At 39.5% G+C, this 20,705-nt stretch overlaps 2 protein-coding genes across 2 annotated transcripts; both read right to left on the reverse strand.

Annotated features, from left to right (window-relative positions):
* Positions 1 to 4,765: 4,765 nt before the first annotated feature.
* On the reverse strand, positions 4,766 to 7,108 carry gja10b (gap junction protein alpha 10 b). The gene is made up of 2 exons (XM_066676606.1): positions 5,663 to 7,108; positions 4,766 to 4,804 (listed from the first exon to the last, which is right to left on the reverse strand). The coding sequence occupies exons 1-2, from the start codon at positions 7,106 to 7,108 to the stop codon at positions 4,766 to 4,768; spliced, it is 1,485 nt and encodes a 494-aa protein (XP_066532703.1).
* A 1,488-nt stretch (positions 7,109 to 8,596) lies between these two features.
* On the reverse strand, positions 8,597 to 20,287 carry casp8ap2 (caspase 8 associated protein 2). Its single transcript, XM_066677006.1, has 10 exons — positions 20,013 to 20,287; positions 19,156 to 19,252; positions 18,733 to 18,813; positions 18,483 to 18,589; positions 18,302 to 18,376; positions 17,836 to 17,951; positions 13,762 to 16,580; positions 10,286 to 12,782; positions 10,092 to 10,191; positions 8,597 to 9,968 (listed from the first exon to the last, which is right to left on the reverse strand). The coding sequence occupies exons 2-10, from the start codon at positions 19,208 to 19,210 to the stop codon at positions 9,906 to 9,908; spliced, it is 5,913 nt and encodes a 1,970-aa protein (XP_066533103.1). The 5' UTR covers positions 19,211 to 19,252; positions 20,013 to 20,287; the 3' UTR covers positions 8,597 to 9,905.
* Positions 20,288 to 20,705: the final 418 nt, after the last annotated feature.

A 20,705-nucleotide genomic window follows, 5' to 3' on the forward strand; every position in this document is an offset into this window, starting at 1 on the left:
TCCTTCTTCGTACTAGTTGTTGTATAAGTGATTTTTGTAAATGTGGAAAGTGTGACGTTCCACTAGACAAGCACACGAGTCATACACATGTCATACACTTGAGTATCTATGACATTTTGGGAGGTGGAAAGGAAATGCTTTCCAGGAAAGAATCAAAGCTATAAATGACAGACGTCTCATAGATATTGCTGTGTTGGTTTCACAGGCAACCATCTTCGCACAACTATGATAGTTGTAATGTAATATATTGTAGTAACGGTTGTTGCTCCCCGCTCATTTTGCTCCGCCTTAAGGGCCAAGGGATTGCCCTGATTACTTTCACATTCTGACGCAGGTATGAAAAGATTTAGGCTACGTTCACATTACCAGATCAATGGGTTTGTCTTTAACAGGAGATCAGGAAACAAATATCCCAGTAATTTCTAAACACATCTGATCCACTTCCATAATATGCACAGATTTGAACCTTCAGAGTAATACTTCATTCTGTAGACAGGTGTTATGCCCATATTAGGTAAGCCATTTCTTAGCCATATTACGCTGTGGGACACATGAATGGATTGTTGTTATTTTGTCCTGTGTACATTTGTTTGCCAGATGTTACTGGATCCTTTCAAGGTTTTTAAGGACTTCAAATCAGAATATTGCTACATTCCAGCTAACACTACTTGGAAGATAGCAGAACCTCACTAAAATTCCTGTCACCAGCAGGCCGTTGTCAAATTTAACCTACACTTCAGCATCTGGTTATAAATAAAGACTTACTTTTGCACAAAACCAGGTCATAGTGCAGGAGTGTTAGTTAGTGAGTGTTTGATTGTAATAACATTTGCTTTTGAACTCTCCACCCACATTAAAATACAGTGATATTCTGGGAGAGTGCAAAACATTAAATTTTCAGCTGTAAAATATGCCTTTGTGTTTCCCACTGAGATAATCAACTAACAACATAGAGTTCCTTATATGGGCATGATGAGTGCTGCATAATTTCATGATTTCAGAGGTCCATACAAATACAAATGTGAAAATCAGTTCTAGCATAACAATTAAAAACCAAACAAAGAGGCTTGTAATGTAAACGTAGCCTTAGGCCTCGAACACAGTATTAGCCCAGGCCCTACAAGAGTCACGTTTGGGTTTCTTTATTACGCAAAGCTTCTCCTGTAGTTTTTGCATCATCTGGTCGGTCGCCTGGTCACACGAAACCTCAAATTTCTATAAGCTTGTTGGCTCTCGCTTTATTCAGCTCCACATCGATCAGTTTCAGTCACCTTCATCTGAAAAACAGTTTCGCAGTTGCTCTTGTATCTTGTCTCAGGGTGCGTGCCAACAATTTTATTTTTTCTTGCTCTCACAACAAACTTTCATTTGCTGATGAAACTCCTGTGTTTTTTTTTTTTTTTTAGCTGTTTTTGTTTGGTTATGTTTTTCTGCTAATGCGTTCAAATGTGTCTTCTGAAGAAAAGCTAACGGGCACTTGACTCGTAAAACATAGTTTCTAAGCTAAGATTTCACAATTTGTACAAATTTGCTTTGCACAAAATTTTAAATTGAAGCCTAACAACAGCTGCAGTTTTTTTAAAAAAGCAAACAAACAATAAACAACATTTGAACAATTGCGCAATTGATGAATGTGTGTGATAAGCTTTCGATCTGCAGTCTTATGATGCTTTTTTTGTTGTTTGTATTTTGTTATTTTGTTTTGCTGTTAGATGTTTATTACAATGTTATGAGAATGCTATAACAGACACAAAGACATACAGAAAAAGTGCTTATCAGTTTTGGGGTATTTTTGAGGGAGGGTGCATTTTTTAATTATTATTTTTAAGCTTATGTTTCATGCTGCTTCTCTGAAACATTGACACTGGCTCTCCAAAGCATCTCCACAATGATGGGAATAAAGAGACAGACCTTGCCTTTTTTTATTTTATTTTATTTTTTTCTTAATTTTCAGTGTTGTCATTTTCTCACAGTTTGCTCGACTTTATAAAGCGGTTGGTCTCCAGGCTAAAACAGGCTGAGAAAACTCATTGGAGGAAGGGAAGAATAAAAAAATATACAGTAGAAGAAGGTAGAAACAAAAGCGAAAATGTTTACAAAGAGACAGGTGTTGTTTTTACGAGTGTTTTGAACTTTGCCATGTACATAGTAATTGTGAGTTTCAATTGGATTAGATTTAGTATGTTGGGTTTTTGGAGGTTTTTTTGTACGTTTTTATGAAAACATGAAAAAAAAAACAAATGTCCTTTGATAACTATGCTCGTTTCCTCAAGTTGTTTGTTTTGTTTTGGTCTTTATTTGTCTTTTTTTTTGACCCGACGGGGATGTTTCAGAGTAAAAGAATGAATAGAAGTGCACCTCCAACTTTTTTGCCTTAGAACTTGCAGAGGCCATAGTTCACACTTGACGTGAAAAAAAAAACAATGTGTGTATGCAGGGGTCTCTGGACCCCCCATCTCTCGACTAGCAGAGCGGACTCTCTCTCTCTCTTTCTCTCTCTCTCTCTCTCTCTTTCTCTCTCTCTCTCTCTCTCTCTCTCTCTGTCTCTCTCTCACTCTTATCTACCTGTGAAATCCTTCATACCTCTCATAACTGGTCAATGACTGTATCAGCAGAACCGCATCAGGTGTTTTTTCTACATGCTTTTTACACAGATTATATGGATTATTGTATTAGTAGGTTTTTCAGTGCGTCGTTTTTAATGTACTAGCTCTTCTGCCCGTAGTCAGGTTTTCCTTTCTTTCTCTCCCTAAATTTCTCCTTGCTTTCCCTGGCTTTCCCTTCCCTCTCTCACGCTCTCTGATTTCTTTTCCTAGACCCTCTTCTGTTTTTGTGTTAATATTGTCCAGCTTGAGATAGTTGTTCTTTGCTTACTCTGTAGGGTTTTTACTTTTTTCCCCCCAATTTTTTATTTTAATTTTATTTTTTTTTTTTGTTTCTTTTCATTTCTAAATGCTACATGACCCTAATGAATTTTAACAACTTAACCATTGTAAATACTGTATTGTGCAGAACTCATTTTCATGCATTTCAATTGCTAGTGTTATCTAAATTACAGATTTTTTTTTGTCTAGACACCATTTCTGTTTATGAAATAAAGAAACATATCATGTGCTATGTTGTGTGTCTTGCTTTTATGCAAAAACCTAGACATTGTAGCATTTTACTCTAATCAATGCACTGCAAAAGTACAACGTTATACAAAAGCGTAGGCGCCTCAAAGCTTTTACTGGCCAGGAGGGATTCATTTGGCCCAGGAAACATGCTAATATGGAGGACTGGGGTGTTAGATTAAAGGTGAGTTTCATTTATAGATACCATAAACGGATTACAAACCTCTGGGTGTACTCCATTGTCCCAACAATAAATGGAAAACAGAAATCAGAGCTTATCAATAAACAAATCTGCATGTCTTAACAATTTGTTTATTGAGCCAATCACAAGTCTGAATGTTAGACAGTCAGCTATCGTAACACATAGATCGATGGAAAACACTCGTAACATTACTGATGCGAGAAGTGTGTGTGTGTGTGTGCCAGGAATATGACTCTTCGTGGGGACCAAGACCTGTTCATACACTCAGTGTTTGGGGTCCACAGGGTAAATCACAAAATGTAAATGTGAATGTTGTTGAGGTTAGAGTTAAGAGGTGAGCAGTAGTTATGGTTAATGCAGGGCTAAACCTTCACAAAATGAATGGAAGTCTATGTAATGTGAGAACAATTCACAAAAACAAACCTGTGTGTGTGTGTGTGTGTGTGTGTGTGTGTGTGTGTGTGTGTGTGGGTATGTGTGTTAGAAAGCGAGTTCTAAACTTAGTGCATATTGATAAATGTTAATGAGGCCAGCAGTTCACAGGGAACAGTCAATGCAGTACAGTGCACACCCAGTGCCAGCTGAAGCGAACGTAGAAAGACAATACAGATACAAATAAAGCCCCACATTAGGTCAACACACTTCGATCTGATGGTTCTAACAGTGCTGATGGCAAAAGAATCCAACCAGAATGCGAGTGAATTTCTGGTTTTGGCCACTGGGTGGCAACGTTGCACATCATCTTTTAAAGCACTAGCCAGAGAAGAGCTGAAATGCAGTGATTTCAAAAAAGAAAACTAGAGTGATACTCCCTTGTTCTGTCTGAAATACAAAGAGGAAATGAATAAACAAGAGAAGGTAGTTAAATACAAAAAGCATTTTATTGTGCACCTGGGTTCATAACGACATGGTATGCTAAAATGTGAAAGGGGTTTTGCCATTCAATCTGCAAACACATTGAAAATTATAAGCCCTTTGCTGGCACAGAGAAAATCGTAAACATATGCAAATGGGATGAATTTGAACTAATTCACTTAGTCTTTAGATTATTTCCATCCACAGTCTAAGGCTCTTTGCTATAAGCTGAGAGGCATTCACTGAAATTCAAAACAAAGACACCATCAAAAATAATAAACAAGCTTTAGTACATTTGTGTTTCCTCCTCTGTGGTGCCAGTCTCAGTTGATAGATATCCATTAGCAGCTCTTTGAACATCATTTCTATGTGCAAATATTTCATAGCCTTTAGTCAGTGGCATCTTAAAAAGAGAGGAGTGGATGTGTTAGGACCAGTTAGAGCAACTCTAGCCATGGTGAACTGAGCACAGAGCCACTGTTCACACATAACATAGTATACCAGAAATTGTGCAGCAGACGGTCAATAAAGCCAAGCAAACCCAAAGTGATGACGCACTTGTGGTGGAGATGTCGATATTCAGATCTCCAAGAGTTCATTTCTTCATGATGGAGGACAGTTCCAGAATCATACTCTGAAAGAGGTAAACATCTATATTTAAGTATCGTTTGTTGTGTTTTTTTTTTTATAAGAAATAACACAAAAAGCTGTCTCCATTATCAGTACCCTTACTTGTCCACCTTAAGGTCACTAGGCAGTGTGTTCATAACTTATTCTTACTGTATAGGAGAAACTGGTATCCGGTTGTGTTGTAATTACACAGTAAATCCAGAATAACATAGCTATCTTTGTATTTACCAGCAGTCTATATAAAGGAAATTAGGTTGATTAGCTTCTGCAAATTTGTAATTCAGTAGGGATGGCATAGAACAGATATGGGACACATTATGTAATGTTGCTGTCACAAGGAAATCTTGTCACTCTCATTATTTCCATTTTATTTGCTGTTACACCAGAACCATTTACATTGTGTGAACATTTCCTGATGCCTGGCCCAACTTGACGTTTGGGCAGATGTTAAAAATGTTTGTGTAAAGGTAATAAACCTAAACTTGTTTTATTGTGTTTGCAGAGCAGTACAACCAAATTGCACCTCTGCCTTAAAGCCATTCATGACAGTGAACACACACAGACTAGTGTGTTAGGGGCAGTGAACACATACACGACCAGAACCCAGGGAGCAGTGTAGGGTTAGGTGACTTGCTCAAGGGCTCCTCAGCCATGGATGTTAAAGAAAGAGACTGCGCTGTTTCTTCAAGTTCCCCTGCCCATCAAGGAGATTGAACCAGCAAGCCTTGGGTATCAAGCCCACTTGATATCAAGCCAGGCAATGGCTGAACTCATTCACAATTTGAAGTTCTAAGGATTTCGCATGACCATTTTGTGACAATAAGCAAAGCTCTTCCCAAAACATAAGCCACATCTTACTCACCATTGACATACGCCGACCAGCAGCAGGTGGTGGGGTCGTAGCAGGGCTTTCTCTTTGAGCCATCCCCTTGGCTTCGGAGTCAGAGCCACTCTTGGACTCTTGACTGTCCGGTAGGCTTGCCAATCGACTTTCTGACAATCCTCGGGACATGAAGCTAGATTTTCTGGCTGTGGGGTAGAGGTCACTGTCTGGGGAGTCACTCTCCTCGCTCACATCCTTGCATGCACTAACCCGACTCTGCTTGCGTGCAGCATTTCTGAGGGCTGCTGGGATCTCAATGTTGCTGGCTTGAAGGGAGGCTCGAGGCTGCTGCCTGAAGTTTTTCGGAGGAACAGAGCTCTTTGGTCCAGAATCTTCACTGCTGCAAGACTGGGCACGGTCATCCAGTGTTTGCCGCCGCTCTGTGGCCCCCAGTTCCTGGAGGGCTTGGATCCCAGGCTGGCTCGGGAGACGCTGTTGCCTGATTTGCTGTTTGGATACAGTAGGTGAACCAACATTGTTTGTAGCCTCAGGGACAAGTTTTAGTGTGGTAGCATCAGCAACAGGTGGGTAGAAGTGCAAGGTTTCTACGGGCGCATCTGGCACCACTGTGTAGGATGCGTGGGTCACATGCATCAGTTTTTGGGGTGAGGTGTTGGTGAGGATGCATATCGGCTGAACCATAGAGTTTTTCTTTGACCTGCAAATGCTCTCATCATCAACTGTATGCTTGCTTCCATAAATGCTCTGCTTGATCTTCTTCACGCCCAGGTGGAGGATCTCCAGGATGTTTAGGAAGAGGGACACCCCTGCTATCACCAGCATGAAGATCATAAAAATGTTTTTCTCAGTTGGCCTTGACACAAAACAGTCTACGATATTGGGGCAAGGTTCTCTTTCACACTTGTACAGTGGGGCCAATTCAATCCCGTAAAGAGAATATTGGCCTACTATGAAACCCACTTCTACCACTGACCTTGTCAAGATATGAATCACATATGTGCGCAGTAAGGAACCTCTCAGTGGGGCCTTCCTCACTTTCTTCTGCTCCTCCAGTTTCCTCAGCTCCTTCTCGATCCTCTTGTGTTCTTCTAGGATGCCTTCCGTCACTTCGAGTTCCACCTTGAGCTGGGCTTTCTTTTTGTGCCTCTGTTTCTCCAGAGCACGCAGTCTATACAATGCATGGCCCATATACACCAAGGAAGGAGAGGAGACAAAGATTATCTGCAGGACCCAGTACCTGATGAGGGAAATTGGGAAAGCTTGGTCATAGCAGACAGTCTTGCACCCAGGCTGCTCGGTGTTGCAAACAAACTCACTCTGCTCGTCATCCCACACATCCTCAGCAGCTACTCCAAGGACCAGCATGCGGAAAATGAAAAGGATGGTCAGCCAGATTTTTCCCACAATGGTAGAATGGATGTGAACTTCTTCCAAGATGCTTCCCAACAAGTTCCAGTCTCCCATGTTTGGTGTCACATAGCCTGAAGTTGTGTCAGCAAGAACAAAACAATAGGTGCTCTTGAACAACAATGATCCAGTGTGGTTCACTACTTGAAGTTTGCGGACACTTTGCTAAACTTTTTAAAAAGGAAGCTTGACATTTACACTGGCTAGAACTGCAAACCTATAGGAAATTCCCCAATTATTACTTGGTAAATGATATAACACACACATTTTAAAACAACCTTCACAGTACGACATTCCAGAAACTCGTAATGTACATGTACTTCTTTACTTTAACAGAATGTTAGCTGTCCCAGGCACTGAAGTTAATCAAGGAAAGAGTTCAAATACAACTCAAACTGTATCTACAAGCAAACATATAAACTTACACGTTTACGGTAAATGACTCTCAGCTCTGAAGCTTTATCACAAGAAAGACAAGAGTAGGCTGGACGTATGCCTCCAGTTCCCTTTGTTCTTCATTGAAGGTGAGCTCCTCTCTCTGGACATAGCTTCAATAAATGAGTTCCAAACCAACCGCACGGTGAACTCATACAAGGCTCTATCGATCTATGGGCAGCTACACAAGGGCCTGAGGGGCATAGCCAGCACAAAGTTACAACTGACAGCATCAGGGTAGTAGGGGGAATGTTAGCAACAGCCTTCTGTTATGTCTACAAGTCAATATCTACATGCATGTGGAGCACACCTTTTTACAACGTACATGCAGATGCTTCATGCTACCATTCCGCTTGGAATATACCACATTAACATGCAATTAAGGCACTGCGTCCGATTAGGAGGAGACCAGACAAAATGATCAATGAGTCATGTCCGATTTCATAGTTAACTGCTTGTAATGCTATTTTTGGCTCTTGCTGTTGTCTATGTGTGATGTAAGAGACAAAAGGAACCAAAATAAATAAATAAATAAAAAATGTGGGGACATAAGACCTCACAAAACCCAATTAAGTTTCCACAAGTTAACACAGTTTTCTGGGGTCCTAACGAAACATATGTGACATGATTTGTTAAAAAATACCAAAGATCAAACAACAAAAGAATCAAAACAAACTGTTCCAGCTTTTTTTCCTTTAAATGATAATGAGCTACAGCTGTGAGAAGTGAGGAACAGCAGCGCTGGCTTTTAGCCATTTTCACTTGGTTCACTTTCTTGTGTTCTAGTTTTCTCAGATGTTATGAAATGCACTCATTACTCCATGCTTGTTTTGCTACATTTAACCGTATCTTTGCACCCTTACATAAACATACACTGTGATTGGAGAGTCTCTGACCTGGGGGAAGGACACAACTCATTTTATCCCATGTTTTCCCCAGATTTTGAAAGCTCACGAAAGAATTGTTATACTGTTTACAGCTCCAGAACCCCAAATTAATACGGACATGCACAGAACAGAAGAGTTTTTCTATGGTATGACCCATTTAAACAGTTAAACACCTATCAGCAGAAACACCTGAAATAAATTAACTTTATTTTAAGACGTGAAAAGACATAATTCACAATATATACAGCATATTTGTTTCTATAAATTTTGTACAAAGTTGTGTTCTAACTTTTGACAGCCTTAAGAACAAAATAAAGGGAAATAAAAAGGTGAAAAAAAAACTCAATCTAAAATTAAGACGTAAGAGATCTTATAACTCACAGTCAATTCAACATATATACATAAGTTGCATGTCATGTTTATAAAAGATGGGAAAAAAGAAAACAATATTGAAACAATATGCCAAAAATCAGACTTTTCATTACAAATCTTACCAACAAATTTACATAAAACCGCAGTACTGAGCAACTAATAAAAGAACAAAAGTGGAAGATTTAAATGAGAATTGGTGGAAATATTACAAATTGTGATAATCTCCTACATTAAAGGCCCCTGCTCATTTGAAACCTTTGGGATAGCTGTTTACATTGCTTATATCTCATATGAAATTATGAACAAATTACATTTGTCATTTTGGATGTCAAATTTTCAACACAAAAATAAAAAAAATCAGAGGGGCATCATCTTAATAGAATGATCTCTCACTTGTCTGAAAGTTGCTATGATACGGTTCATAGGATGATACAAACTCAATTTATATTTCAGAACGAGTTTATCACCAGACAAATGCACCTTACGGTTTTCACTTTCTAAAAGGTATCCAGTCCTGCATATCTATGTCAAACTCGCAGAGGTAGATCATTACAAGGCAAAAAAATAACTTCAGTGTAGACAAGACCACTTAGCTCATATGTTTTTATTCATCTCAGAGTAGAAAGCTGTTGGATTTTCACCAACAAAGCAACTGTTGATGCAACTTTCCATGCAAGATCTAACCCAGGGTAACTAGCTTTGGTCCCGCTTGAGGATTATCAGATCAGACCTACCTACTGAATCTGCAGTTATTACGGTCAAGCACCCTTGGTCTGGCCAAAATTAAAAGACCAAATGAGCTGGAATGACATGATATTCAGCACTGGACTGTGTAAGCTGTAATGATAAACAGCGGATCTGTAGTCATACAATAACTATAGGCAGTATATGCTTTCACCTGGTACGTTGATAGTTTCTTATATTGGAAACCTATCATAGTCTATGGTGCATCTCAAAAATTTCCTCCACAAGGCAACACAGGAAAAAAAGTATTTTGAGGTTCTCCCACAGAGTATTGCAGCCTGTCGAAGTTGGCAAAACCTCCCCAACAAGAACACATGGCTGGTTTAGACATCTGCATCTTTGACACAGGTGGCTTCTGCTGGCATATGCCCTGTTACAATTGATGGGCTCACAAGACACAATCAGCACTCACTGGATCAACTTCCCATCTTCTCTTTCTTCTTCAGCAGTTTCATGAGCTGAGCAAATCGCTCTTCAATCTGTAACAAGGAAGATAGGCTGAAACGCATGGTAAACTATAAGTATGTCCCAAACCTCTATGTCCATGCTGGATTGCAACATTTTGTAGTGTATAAATATGCAGATATACACAGTAATATTACCTGTTCTGGTGACTTTTTTAACTTGTTTGAGAGTGCAGTAAATGTCTTTGAGGAAGCTCCTTTCAACTTCAGCTCAACAAGAATGTCCCGATCTTCATCCCTTAAAAGTAATACATGCACCAAACATGAGTAATGCTAGTCGATGAGCAGGACAACACAACAAGTTTCATATACAGCAACAAGAGTACACTCACCTAGTCCACGTCACTACAACTTCTCCTTTTTTCCTGATTACGTTCTTAGCTGAAAGCCCAGGGAACGCTTGAGGAGACTTGTTTGAAGGACTTTTTCCCTCTTTTTCTTTGACTGACTTTGATCTCTTCTTGTGCCTTTGTTTTTCATGTCTGTCTTGGTGTTTCTCTGATTTTGCGTGTTTTGCCTTTGGCCCAGAATGATGCTTCCGTCGTTTTCTAGATTTCCTTTCACAAGTGCTTTTAGAGCCCTCAGGTGGACCCTCTTCATTTTTGGATTTTGCATTTTGCTCTGCAACCTCCACGACAGGTTGTTCAGCTGGGTTCTCTGAAGTTTTGGGCAAGCTAGCAGGAGTGTCTTGAGGAAAAACACTTTTCGAGGAATTGTCCTTGCTTGAATTTTGAGGTTCTGTTCTTTCATTGGATGCAATCTGTGGCTGGGTTTTCAAGAGAGAGCCACTGTCCATGGATGCTTGCAAAACTAAACTCTTGTCCTGAGACAATGCATTGGGTTCTACTCCTGATTCTGCTTCATGCTGCTCTTGTCCAGCATCCTTATATGCCTCAGGTGAGGTGTGCCTAATCCGCACAATAAAGTGATCGTTGGATTTCTCCATAACCTCTGCTTGCATAGGCAAGTTTGGTTTGAACTGGAACACTGATGGCTGCGAACGCTCCACCCAAGTCTGTCCTGTAATTGACCCATCGCTGGAATTGTCTGTATCAAGCGAGAGGTGAATGTCTTGCTCTGTGGCATCTTCTCCATCCAGAAGTGCATCTTCACTGTAATGTGCGCTGATTACACTGCTTGGTGCCGACAGTGGTGGTCCACCTGCTGGTTGCAAAAAGCTTAAATGGCCATCTGACTTCAAGGGAGATGGAATAGTGAGAGATACAGCCAAATCATCAGCTAAAATGGAGTAAGGCTGCTGGGAACTCACTGGGATCATGCTAGAAGCAACTAGGTTTGGAAGGTTGTTAGATGGGACTTCCAGCAGGCAGCTTTCATCAAAGATTGCTGGATTTAAAGGTATTTGAAATGTATTGTTTGGGGAAGCAATCTTGTAAGGTGAAACGGAAGTCCATGTTGAAATGATTTTTGAAGGTGTCACGATCTTGCTGGGTGTCACAAACCCAATGAGACTTTCTCCAGCAGGACCTTCCTTGCGTGGAGTACAGAGTGGCCAACTATGATTATCCCCTGCCGAAACATTAGCCTCCAGCAGGTCAGACCCCTGCAGCAGACATCTGAATATATCTCCCATTTGGGAATCAGTGACTAAATTAAAAGTTAAACTTGATGTCTGCTGTTCTGTAAGAATTTCAAAATCTGCCCTGTCCTGCACAGATCCACTGTGCGAAAGACTGCGGACAAAGGTGGGTGTTTTATTCTCAGGTGCGGGGAGAATATGTTGGTAAGTTTTTTCGGAGGAACAAACAGCAGATGGCTGGTCTGATGATTGTACTTCTGGCACATGTGTCCCTCCTTCCATGGTTGCCTTTATGTTCTTGCCTCTGCTGCCAAGCCCTCTACCTTTACAAGGTAAGCTGTTCATAGGTGTAGTCCTATGCCTACTCTCTTGGCCTTCTGCATTTTTATTGGGTCTGTGTTCAGCTGTGGTCAAAGGTTTTTTAGGTTGAATCTTACAGGTGTCCACATTCAAGTTCTCTTTTACCACAGCGTTTGAAGACTTCATTTCAAAAGATGACTGATTCTTGGGATGTCCAGATGCAGCTTTAATAGCTGCTCTTAGTTCCTTAAAGAGGAATTCAAATTGACCATCTACAAAGTTCCAGAGCTTCTGTTTGAGATCATCTGCTCGTTGCTCAAAGATGCGATTTACGATACCATTGCAAGAGACCTTGCTCATAACTGAAGAAATTATCTTATTAAGTCTAAGTTTGATTTCATTGCCTTGACTGCAAAATTTTTGGAAGTTAACACTATCAACAAATTCCGTAAAAGAGGCTAGAGACATGTCGACGATGCAACAAAATGCTGACTTTGTGACATTTTTGTGCAGTTTCATGTACTTTCTCCTAAGCTCAGACCGAATAAACGAGACCATGTTCATAAATTCAGAAGCTGTGGAAATGTTTGCTTTGGGTGAAACAGTTATCGTTTTGAAGCGCCTCTTGTTGAAAGTGGGACTGTCTTTAGAAGAGGCGCTCAAACTTTTGTCTGGTTCATGTGTCAGGGTAGCAGCAGGTCTCTTCTGAGATGCTCTTTTTTCTCTTCTTGGTGATCTGGGACTAGGCTGATTTTTTGAAAGAGTTTTTGCTTTTCCATATGGAGGACTCTGGATAAACAATGGACTCTCCTCATCACTCCTGCTGTCTATCTCCCCTTCTTCCAGTTCCTCTTCAGCAGTAGTAGTTGAGAGCACCTCTTGAGTGTTCACCACACTGGGCATAACTAGTACATCTGGTCTTTTATTCTCCTTGTTCTTGTCCATCTTGACAGTGTCTTTGTTTGTAACGCCAGATGAAGTAGTTAAATCTTCAAAGAAGATGAACATAAAAATATGAATAAGAATTTCCATGTTTGAGATCAAAAAAGGCACATACAAATTACAATGATCAAACAATGCTTAGCTATGTTTAAAGCACACAGGGCCATTTACAGGGGTTGCAATATCCTGATCCATGTGAATCTCATATCATTATGACTATTGTTTAACTAAGCAGTACTTTCAATCATCAACAACATTTAATTAAAAGCATGTACACACTACACTGGCAGACAAAATATGTATTCACTTAAGGTACAAATTATGTAAGGCTAAGCTGGACTTGTTGGACTGTTCGCTTTATGTGACCTATACAACATATGTCTGACCAGATCACGCTCCTAAACTGACCCGAATTTGTCCATACATTCAATCCAAAGGATTTTCATTTTGAACTGATTAAGTGGATACAGGTGTTTTAGTCTTTAGCATGCTCTATCACAGAATGACCATTTTCTCCAAATTAATTTTTATTTAAAAAAAAAAGTGTAAAATAAGTATATCAAAACATTAAAGATTTTAATGTTAAACAGGAGTATTAAAATATTAAAACACTTTGCCCTGTTGTGTAAACATAGTCTAAAAGTTACCTCAAAGGTTACAACAGTGGTCTTGATGTCCAGCTGTGTACCTAAAACCTAGGTTACATGTTTCTGGAGACTAAGGCAAATATTTATAAGGTTTCATGGCATAACTAATTTAAATAAAAAAATAAAACAAACAACTTTGCATTATTAATGGTGTGCAAAACCATTTTCCCAAAATGTCTACAGTTGGAATGGATTATGCTACAGTTCTGTCCCATAACTAATCACACAAAACACAAACCTTGAGCGTAAATTGGGTTACGTTTCTGCTTTTCCTCATTAATTAATATCTCAGGACATTAATTCACAAGCTAATTTTGTAGGTTTGATAAGATACAAAACCAATGCTGCAAGATAAAAAAAATTCTATTTGCACACTGACCTTTGTTAAGACTCTTAACATGTGGTTCTTTTGCCAAAGCATTTTGGACTTTCCTCATCTGGCGGACCGGACTTGTGAGAGGGCTAATGGCTTCAGGAATAACCTTAATGTTGCTCAGAGTAAACATCATAGAGTCTTCATCCTGGTGCACCACAGCTGAACTGACAAGCTTGGACTTCTCTAGTTCATTCTCAGTAGAATCAGGCTCCGATGAGCTTGGTTGGTCAGGCAATGTTTTCTCATTTCTCAAAGTGCTGCTGCTATCAACTTGTTTAGTGAGTCCTCCTTCTGGTGGTTTGAGAGAAGAATCTAGTTTCTCAAGGCCTACTGTTGGTTCCGCATCTGAAATAACTGTGTTAGCACAGCCAATGTTGCATTGGGGGTTTAAGTCGACACTAACGGTGCTAGATACAACTCCAAGAGACACAGAGGTGTCTATATCAGAAGACTCAGATATAGTATGCATCTTCTTAGAGGAGGACACTTCCTGCTGAGACACATCAATTTGAACTTCTGGTGGGGCTTGTGACTCTGGGAGGCATTCTTCACTAGAATTTACTCTGCATTTGTCTTCCTCATTTTTTCCACCAGACACTTTAGGATCTTGCTCCTTGCATACATCTTCAACACAGACAGACAGAGAATTTACTGGCACAGATGTTCCACCAGACAAAAGGCTGCCAGCAACTAGAGTGTCATTCACCGTGCAGAGAGAACTGTCTGTATTATTCTCCAAGCTTGCAGCTAGAGGGATACCTACATCATCTGCTGTTGTATTAGACTTAGACTTGTTTTCTTGTGTTTCTGAATCAGTGCACACATTCTCAAGAGGCACAACACTTTCAATTACATCCTTAGACGATACCTGTTCTAGTTCTGTGACTTCTTTAACGTCTGTTGTTGGTTTCATAGAATCAGGAATAATTACCTGATCCTTGCTTTGTTGCATGTCTGAATTGCTAGGCTCAAGCTGTACAGGAATATCTGTTGCGGGTGTTAATTCTTCATCCATTGCTTCTACTGACTCTTTGCTATCACCAGTTTCATCTACAACACAGTATTCATCTCCCAGCTCAAATGAACCTCTATCCTTAGCTGAACTGTCCAGAAGGGCATCTTCAGAATGTTGGCTGTTTGTATCTTGGCTGTGCTTTTTGATCGGCGACAAAGTGAGATTTAGGGTCTCCATGAAGGATAATTTTCTCTTTGGACTACTTTCCTCTGCCACGGTAGAAACATCATGGCTGCTGGTTAACTTTGACTGGGATTGTGATTTAACATTTTCATTTTGAGTGTGTGTCTGTACAGAGTCATCAACATGCACATTCTCACCATGCCTGGACTTCTCAGGAGAGGTAGACTTTGTGACAACTGCAGCAGGAACATCTTTAGCTGATTTTCTGTCTTGAGTTTGTTTGTCTTTATCCATCCTCCTTCTTCCTTTGTCGTTATCAATATCTTTTCTAATCTCTTTCGAACTATGCTTATCAGAGCTTCTACTTCTAGACTCACAACGATTACTGTGTGCTTTGCTTCTGGACAACTGCTCCCCCGTTTTACTGGAATTTTTCCTTTTGTTGAAATCCTCATCTTTTCGACGAGTATGGCCATTATCATGATCACCACGTTTTACCTGAGAAGCATCTCGTCTACTGCCTCGGACATCGGACTGGATCTCCTCTGTCCCGTCCTTGGCACGTTTTTCAACTTTATCTGTTCCCACCCTCGTGGGACCTCTTTCACCCTCTTTTGCTTTTCTTGGTTCTCTGGCAACTTCTGGCCTAGTACTTCTCCTTTCTTCTCTACTGTTATTGTTCACTACTTTTCTACTGCTCCCTTCACTTTCTCTCATCTTTTTCTCCTCATACTCTACGCTCCCATCACTCCTGGTGTGCCGCCTTTCTGTTGTACTAGAATCCTCTTGCCTCCTTTCTGTTCTACTAGAATCCTCTTGCCTCCTTTCCTCTTTTCTGTGATGCTCCCTGGACCCTCGTTTCTCCACCTTCCGCTGAAGAGAGGTACTTTGCTTCTCACAGCTCTTTTCGCTTGCAATTGTTCCACTTTTACTGTGCCTATCTTGTTCTTGATTCTGGCTCTCGGGTTGTACATCTAAAGTCACTCTAGATGGTCCTCTGGATGTTTGTGAAGGGACTTTAGATGGTGAGACTTGCTTTGTTTGGGAGAAAGGACTCTTGGAACGACCAGACCTCCTAAGTATTACTGGATCCTCTTGTTGCTGAGGTTGACTCTTGGTAGACGCACAGTTCATTTGTAGTGACTCCTTACGTGACTCCTCTGATCTGTTTATTTCAGGCTGACTTTTTGCTGATCTGTCCTTTTCTTTTGGGATACTCTTCATGCTCTGTTTATTAGACTCTTTTGCAAGACATTCCTTTCTGACTTCTACACTGTCCAGATGCCTCTTAGCTGTGTCATCAGCCACTTTGAGCCCATGTTGAGATTTTGGGGTCTCAGTCAGCGAGCATGGATTCTCCCGTACTTTGGTCAGGGTTAGATTAGAGTCTTTCATTTGAAAAGAGGGGGGACTGTCTGTATTGCTTCTGATACAACTCTGGAGAACTGATGGTGATGATGATGAAGCATTCATCTGCGTTTGTGGGCAAACAGCTTGACTGGATAATCGACTTCCACTCTTGTGCTCTGATGTCCCTGCAAATCCCTGACCTCCTTTACTGTACTGGGACTCTTTCATAGGGCCTGCAGGGCTGTTCATACTGGCGGCAACCTTGGCTTGGTTCCTCAGACAGGATTCTTGACGTGATTCCATCCCAGGCGGATACAATCTACTTCGACTAGGTCTGCAGGAGAAATATTCAATAAAGACTAAGTGACAGAGCAAACATACAAAAAATGTTGTTTTTTTTTTTTTTTATTAAATAAAAACAAATACAGGATTAGTTTTCTTTAAAGATTTTCTTTTTTTTTTTTTTTACTGAAAAAGCACGAAGATATCCAGAATTTTCAGCACATACTTTGTCAATAAAGCAACGTTGTTAAAGCACATATAGAATGAGACCTGGCCTTTCTTGCTGAAATAACCATGGACTTCCCAGAATAAGATGCCATCTTCACAGCAGGATGTGCCTTTCTAAAAATCCAGTGTCCACATCCTCATCAATGTAAAAACCTTTTCAGTATGCACATCAGCCATGAAGTGGTCACTGATTCACCCCCATACAATAAGAGTTATGGCTGATTACAGTCTGGATGGCCTCTATTTTTATGAAAACAAGCTGAAACATTGACTTTTCTGTCCACAGCACATGTTCCTTCTTTCTTTTGGACCATCTGGGATGAGCTTGGGCCCAGAGAACACCATAGTGGGTTTTTTTTCTACATAGAATTGACATGTGGCTTTCTTCTTGTGTAATACAGTTTCAGGTGTCATTTTATGAAAAATGCTCCAATGCCCATGTGGCTACATTTATCACAGCAGCATGACAGTTTCATGCCATGAGATCTGAGAGCTCAAAGGTCACAGACTTCAAGAATGTTGCCCTACACAGACAAATTTCTCTGGATTACCTCATCTCTGGATTAATCATTTGAAATGTACTGAACTGTTCAAATGTTCTTTTTGAACTGTTTGTCCATTCTCTGACAAAGTCTGGCTTAAAGTGGTGAAATACAACACATCTTTCTTGCATAGAGTTTACATTTTGATGGAAGATCCTTATGTAAACAATTATGATCCCCCCCTCACCTGTTCAAATGCTTATTATGTACTGATTTAAGATTCAAAATTATCTTGAATATTCTATAAACTTCACTCTATTTTGGAGTGCTGCATGTGCCATATTATTAATTAGTATATATTTACAAATTATAATTCAGTTGTTTACTCTAAAACACTGAAAATATTTCCTATGTGCTTTCCTCAGTTAAAAAAGCTTTCAAATAAATGAAAACAACAGATTGTGACGTTTATTGCATTATTAAAATTGTACTATTTTTCCTGAAAATGGGATTTGTACATTAAGTAGTAAACATAAGCTTTGAAGATTAGGTGAACACAATACACCATTTGCAAAATAATTCATAATACAAATTTACCTGTTACTTAATTTGGTTATTTCTTCATCCTTCCTGACAATCTCTGATCGAGCTGTCTTAATAAGTGCACAGATGTTTTTCTTTAGTAGAACATTCTCTTTATGTAAGGTTGAGTTCTGTAATGACAAAAACAAGCCACATTAAAACACAATAAATCAGGTTTTTCCACTAATGTCCATGATTAATGTAAAATAAGTTGATCCACTGCCTCTTCAAATTGTTCTGTCTACTAGCTTTTTTTGTCCTGTTATAATAAAGAAATAAAAAAAAATAATATATATATATATATATATATATATATATATATATATATATATATATATATATATATATATATATATATATATATATATATATGGGGTCCTTGAAAAACACAACACAAACGTCATAATTAATAACAACAACAATAGATAAGAAATAAATATAACTGCCAGTTTGTTTGTAATAACAGTAATTAGTCACACACCGTTGTTTGCATTTGCTGTAACTTTGCAAGCAGCTCTTGAACCTGGTTTTGTGCAGCATCTAATTTACTTTTCAACTGTAAAGAAAAGGAAAAATGGTCAACATTCACTTTCAAATGAATTAAAACTTTAATAATAATAATAATCACTTTTATTTATATAAATGTGGTGAATGCCACAAACCTCATTGCATGCTGCTTCCTTCTCCTCCTGCTCTTTCGTGATAAGTTCCTCATACAAATCCATAGACTCTTTCAGCCTCTGTGGTGAGAGGAACTTACCATCTTCACCTAAAGGAAAACAAAAGTCAGATAAACAAGGTTCATAATAGAACACTACATTATTTAACACTCATCTTGACAGCCAGTTTCACTGTGGCACACAAAGCAACCCTTTACTAGTGGAAAACATGGAACATTCTTGAAACATTTACCTTTGGCTGCATCAAGCATAGGACTGTCATCTAGCCCTGAGTAAATATCCACAGATTCTTCATTGTGATTCAGAGAAGGATCTAAAACAACATTAGAGTAATTTAAAGAGTTACGATGGGTCACCAGAAAATATACTGAGGGGGTGTTAAGTATAAGTGGTGGTAAAACGGCACAGTAATTCACAAATCAAATGTTTCATGATAATAGCTCTAAAATATGCACAAACATACGTAAAGCAACAGCTTTCAGAAACAAACTAAATTCTATAACAACAGATGACGGAACATAAGTGAAAATATTGGCAAAAAACAGTAGGTCCTCGTTTCATTTTTTCAAGTGTAAACACAGCAAATATCTCAGTTCGCATAGAAGCTTGGTTAAAAAAGCTAAAGTCTTGACTGATCACAGATCCTAGTCCTCACCAAAATGTCCTTGCCCAAGATCACCATAAAGCACATCCATAGCACTCTCCTCCATGTTTTCTGTCTGTCATGAAATCCACAACATTGCTGAATGAGGCTGAAACAAAGAGAAAAGGCATGAGTGCTGTTTCACTGCAGCTTCATAAACAAATAACAAGTGGACCAATGAGCGAACTTGAATTTTCAGGTGGAGACATTAGTAGTTAAGTTAAACAGTTGAATTTGCAGATAACTTGCATCTCAATTGGCACCTTGCTCTCTACATAGTCCACTTAGTAAGTAACAAATAGTTATTTTGGATTGGATTGTGTACAAAAATATCCAGAAAGTGCTGCCTGTACTTGTATCCCAAATATACCCCATGGCTATTTACTGTAGTATTTAGATGTGATGTAGACCATTTCAAGACTTATGAAGTGCACAGCTTAAGGTGTAGAGCATTTTCATGTATTTATACCTTAGTAGATTTCAAAACATAGACATAAACCTAAAATAAATTGTGTAAGAATTCTGTGTGTCATATAAACTAGGAGAGTACACCAACAAGACAAGCTTACTTCTGGAAGTATGTAGCTACTGTACTATATAAGATCAGATATGGTCAGCTTAGTGTGGAGCACAATAAACTGTCACAACCCTGTTTCAGGGCTAAAAACATAGCAGAGGCTGCAATAAACAGAGAGAAACCTAAAGCTAAAGAAGGTGAATTTGGAGTTTGTTGGTCGTTAGCCTTGACGCTGAAGAAGAGAAAAGTTAGACATCAATATCTACAGATAAAAACACACCCATTAGAGGCTTTTCTGAGGGATTTAATAAGGGTATGTCGGGAGATAAATGTCAGTAGAAGTTTTTCTCACCACGAATGCCACCCTAGTAGCCCGTTAGCCGCCTCTACAAAAGCTAACGATAGCGGGCTAACAGTCCAGGAGAGAACTGGCCAACGTTGACATTGAGAGCGAATCACAGCCCCTTCCTCCCTCCAGCAGAGCTCAAAGTCCCCTGAAGATATTCGGTGTTGGTGTGCGGAGTTGTACCCGCAGTGGTTTTATGAACTTTCACCGTTTTTCGAAGATTCTGGATGGTTTTGAAGTCTCTTCTTGCCCGGTACGGACACAGCAGCGCGCCAACCCAAACGCACAGCATAACAGGACGTGACGACATTCTCCCGCGAACTCCGCTCAGCCTAAACAATAACAGTTTCAGCCAAAGCATAATAACGTGCAGTTATTCATGAATAAAACGAATCGTGGATTAAAGCATTTATGGACGTTATAGTGTTCAGGGTTTAATAGTATGATACCTAACATCCTGGAAACAACACAAAACTATGAACTTTCCTGGATTTGAGTCTGTTCATTCATTTATTTTGTTACCACTTCACCCTGGTCAGGGTGGGTCACCGTGTGCAAGAACATGCCCTGGAGATGGTAAAAGTCCATTGCAGGTCACTTGTGAGTCACCCACACACTGACTCCCATGGGCAGATTTCCTTATAATCCACCTACCAGCATGAGATTTTTATTTATTTATTTATTTATTTTTAATAGTGA

This window comes from Hoplias malabaricus, chromosome 7, assembly GCF_029633855.1.
Source record: "Hoplias malabaricus isolate fHopMal1 chromosome 7, fHopMal1.hap1, whole genome shotgun sequence".
Taxonomy (NCBI): domain Eukaryota; kingdom Metazoa; phylum Chordata; class Actinopteri; order Characiformes; family Erythrinidae; genus Hoplias; species Hoplias malabaricus.

What these genes read in the sequence shown, in the direction of transcription:
- casp8ap2 (XM_066677006.1), bottom strand. Translation starts at nt 19,210, where the DNA reads ATGGAGGAGAGTGCTATGGATGTGCTTTATGGTGATCTTGGGCAAGGA. An exon ending in ATAACCAAATTAAGTAACAG is followed by an intron (nt 16,581 to 17,835) that starts GTAAATTTGTAT and finishes TTTCTCCTGCAG; the next exon opens with ACCTAGTCGAAGTAGATTGT. An exon ending in TGTTAAGAGTCTTAACAAAG is followed by an intron (nt 12,783 to 13,761) that starts GTCAGTGTGCAA and finishes TCTTCTTTGAAG; the next exon opens with ATTTAACTACTTCATCTGGC.
- gja10b (XM_066676606.1), bottom strand. Translation starts at nt 7,108, where the DNA reads ATGGGAGACTGGAACTTGTTGGGAAGCATCTTGGAAGAAGTTCACATC. An exon ending in CTGGTCGGCGTATGTCAATG is followed by an intron (nt 4,805 to 5,662) that starts GTGAGTAAGATG and finishes TACCTCTTTCAG; the next exon opens with AGTATGATTCTGGAACTGTC.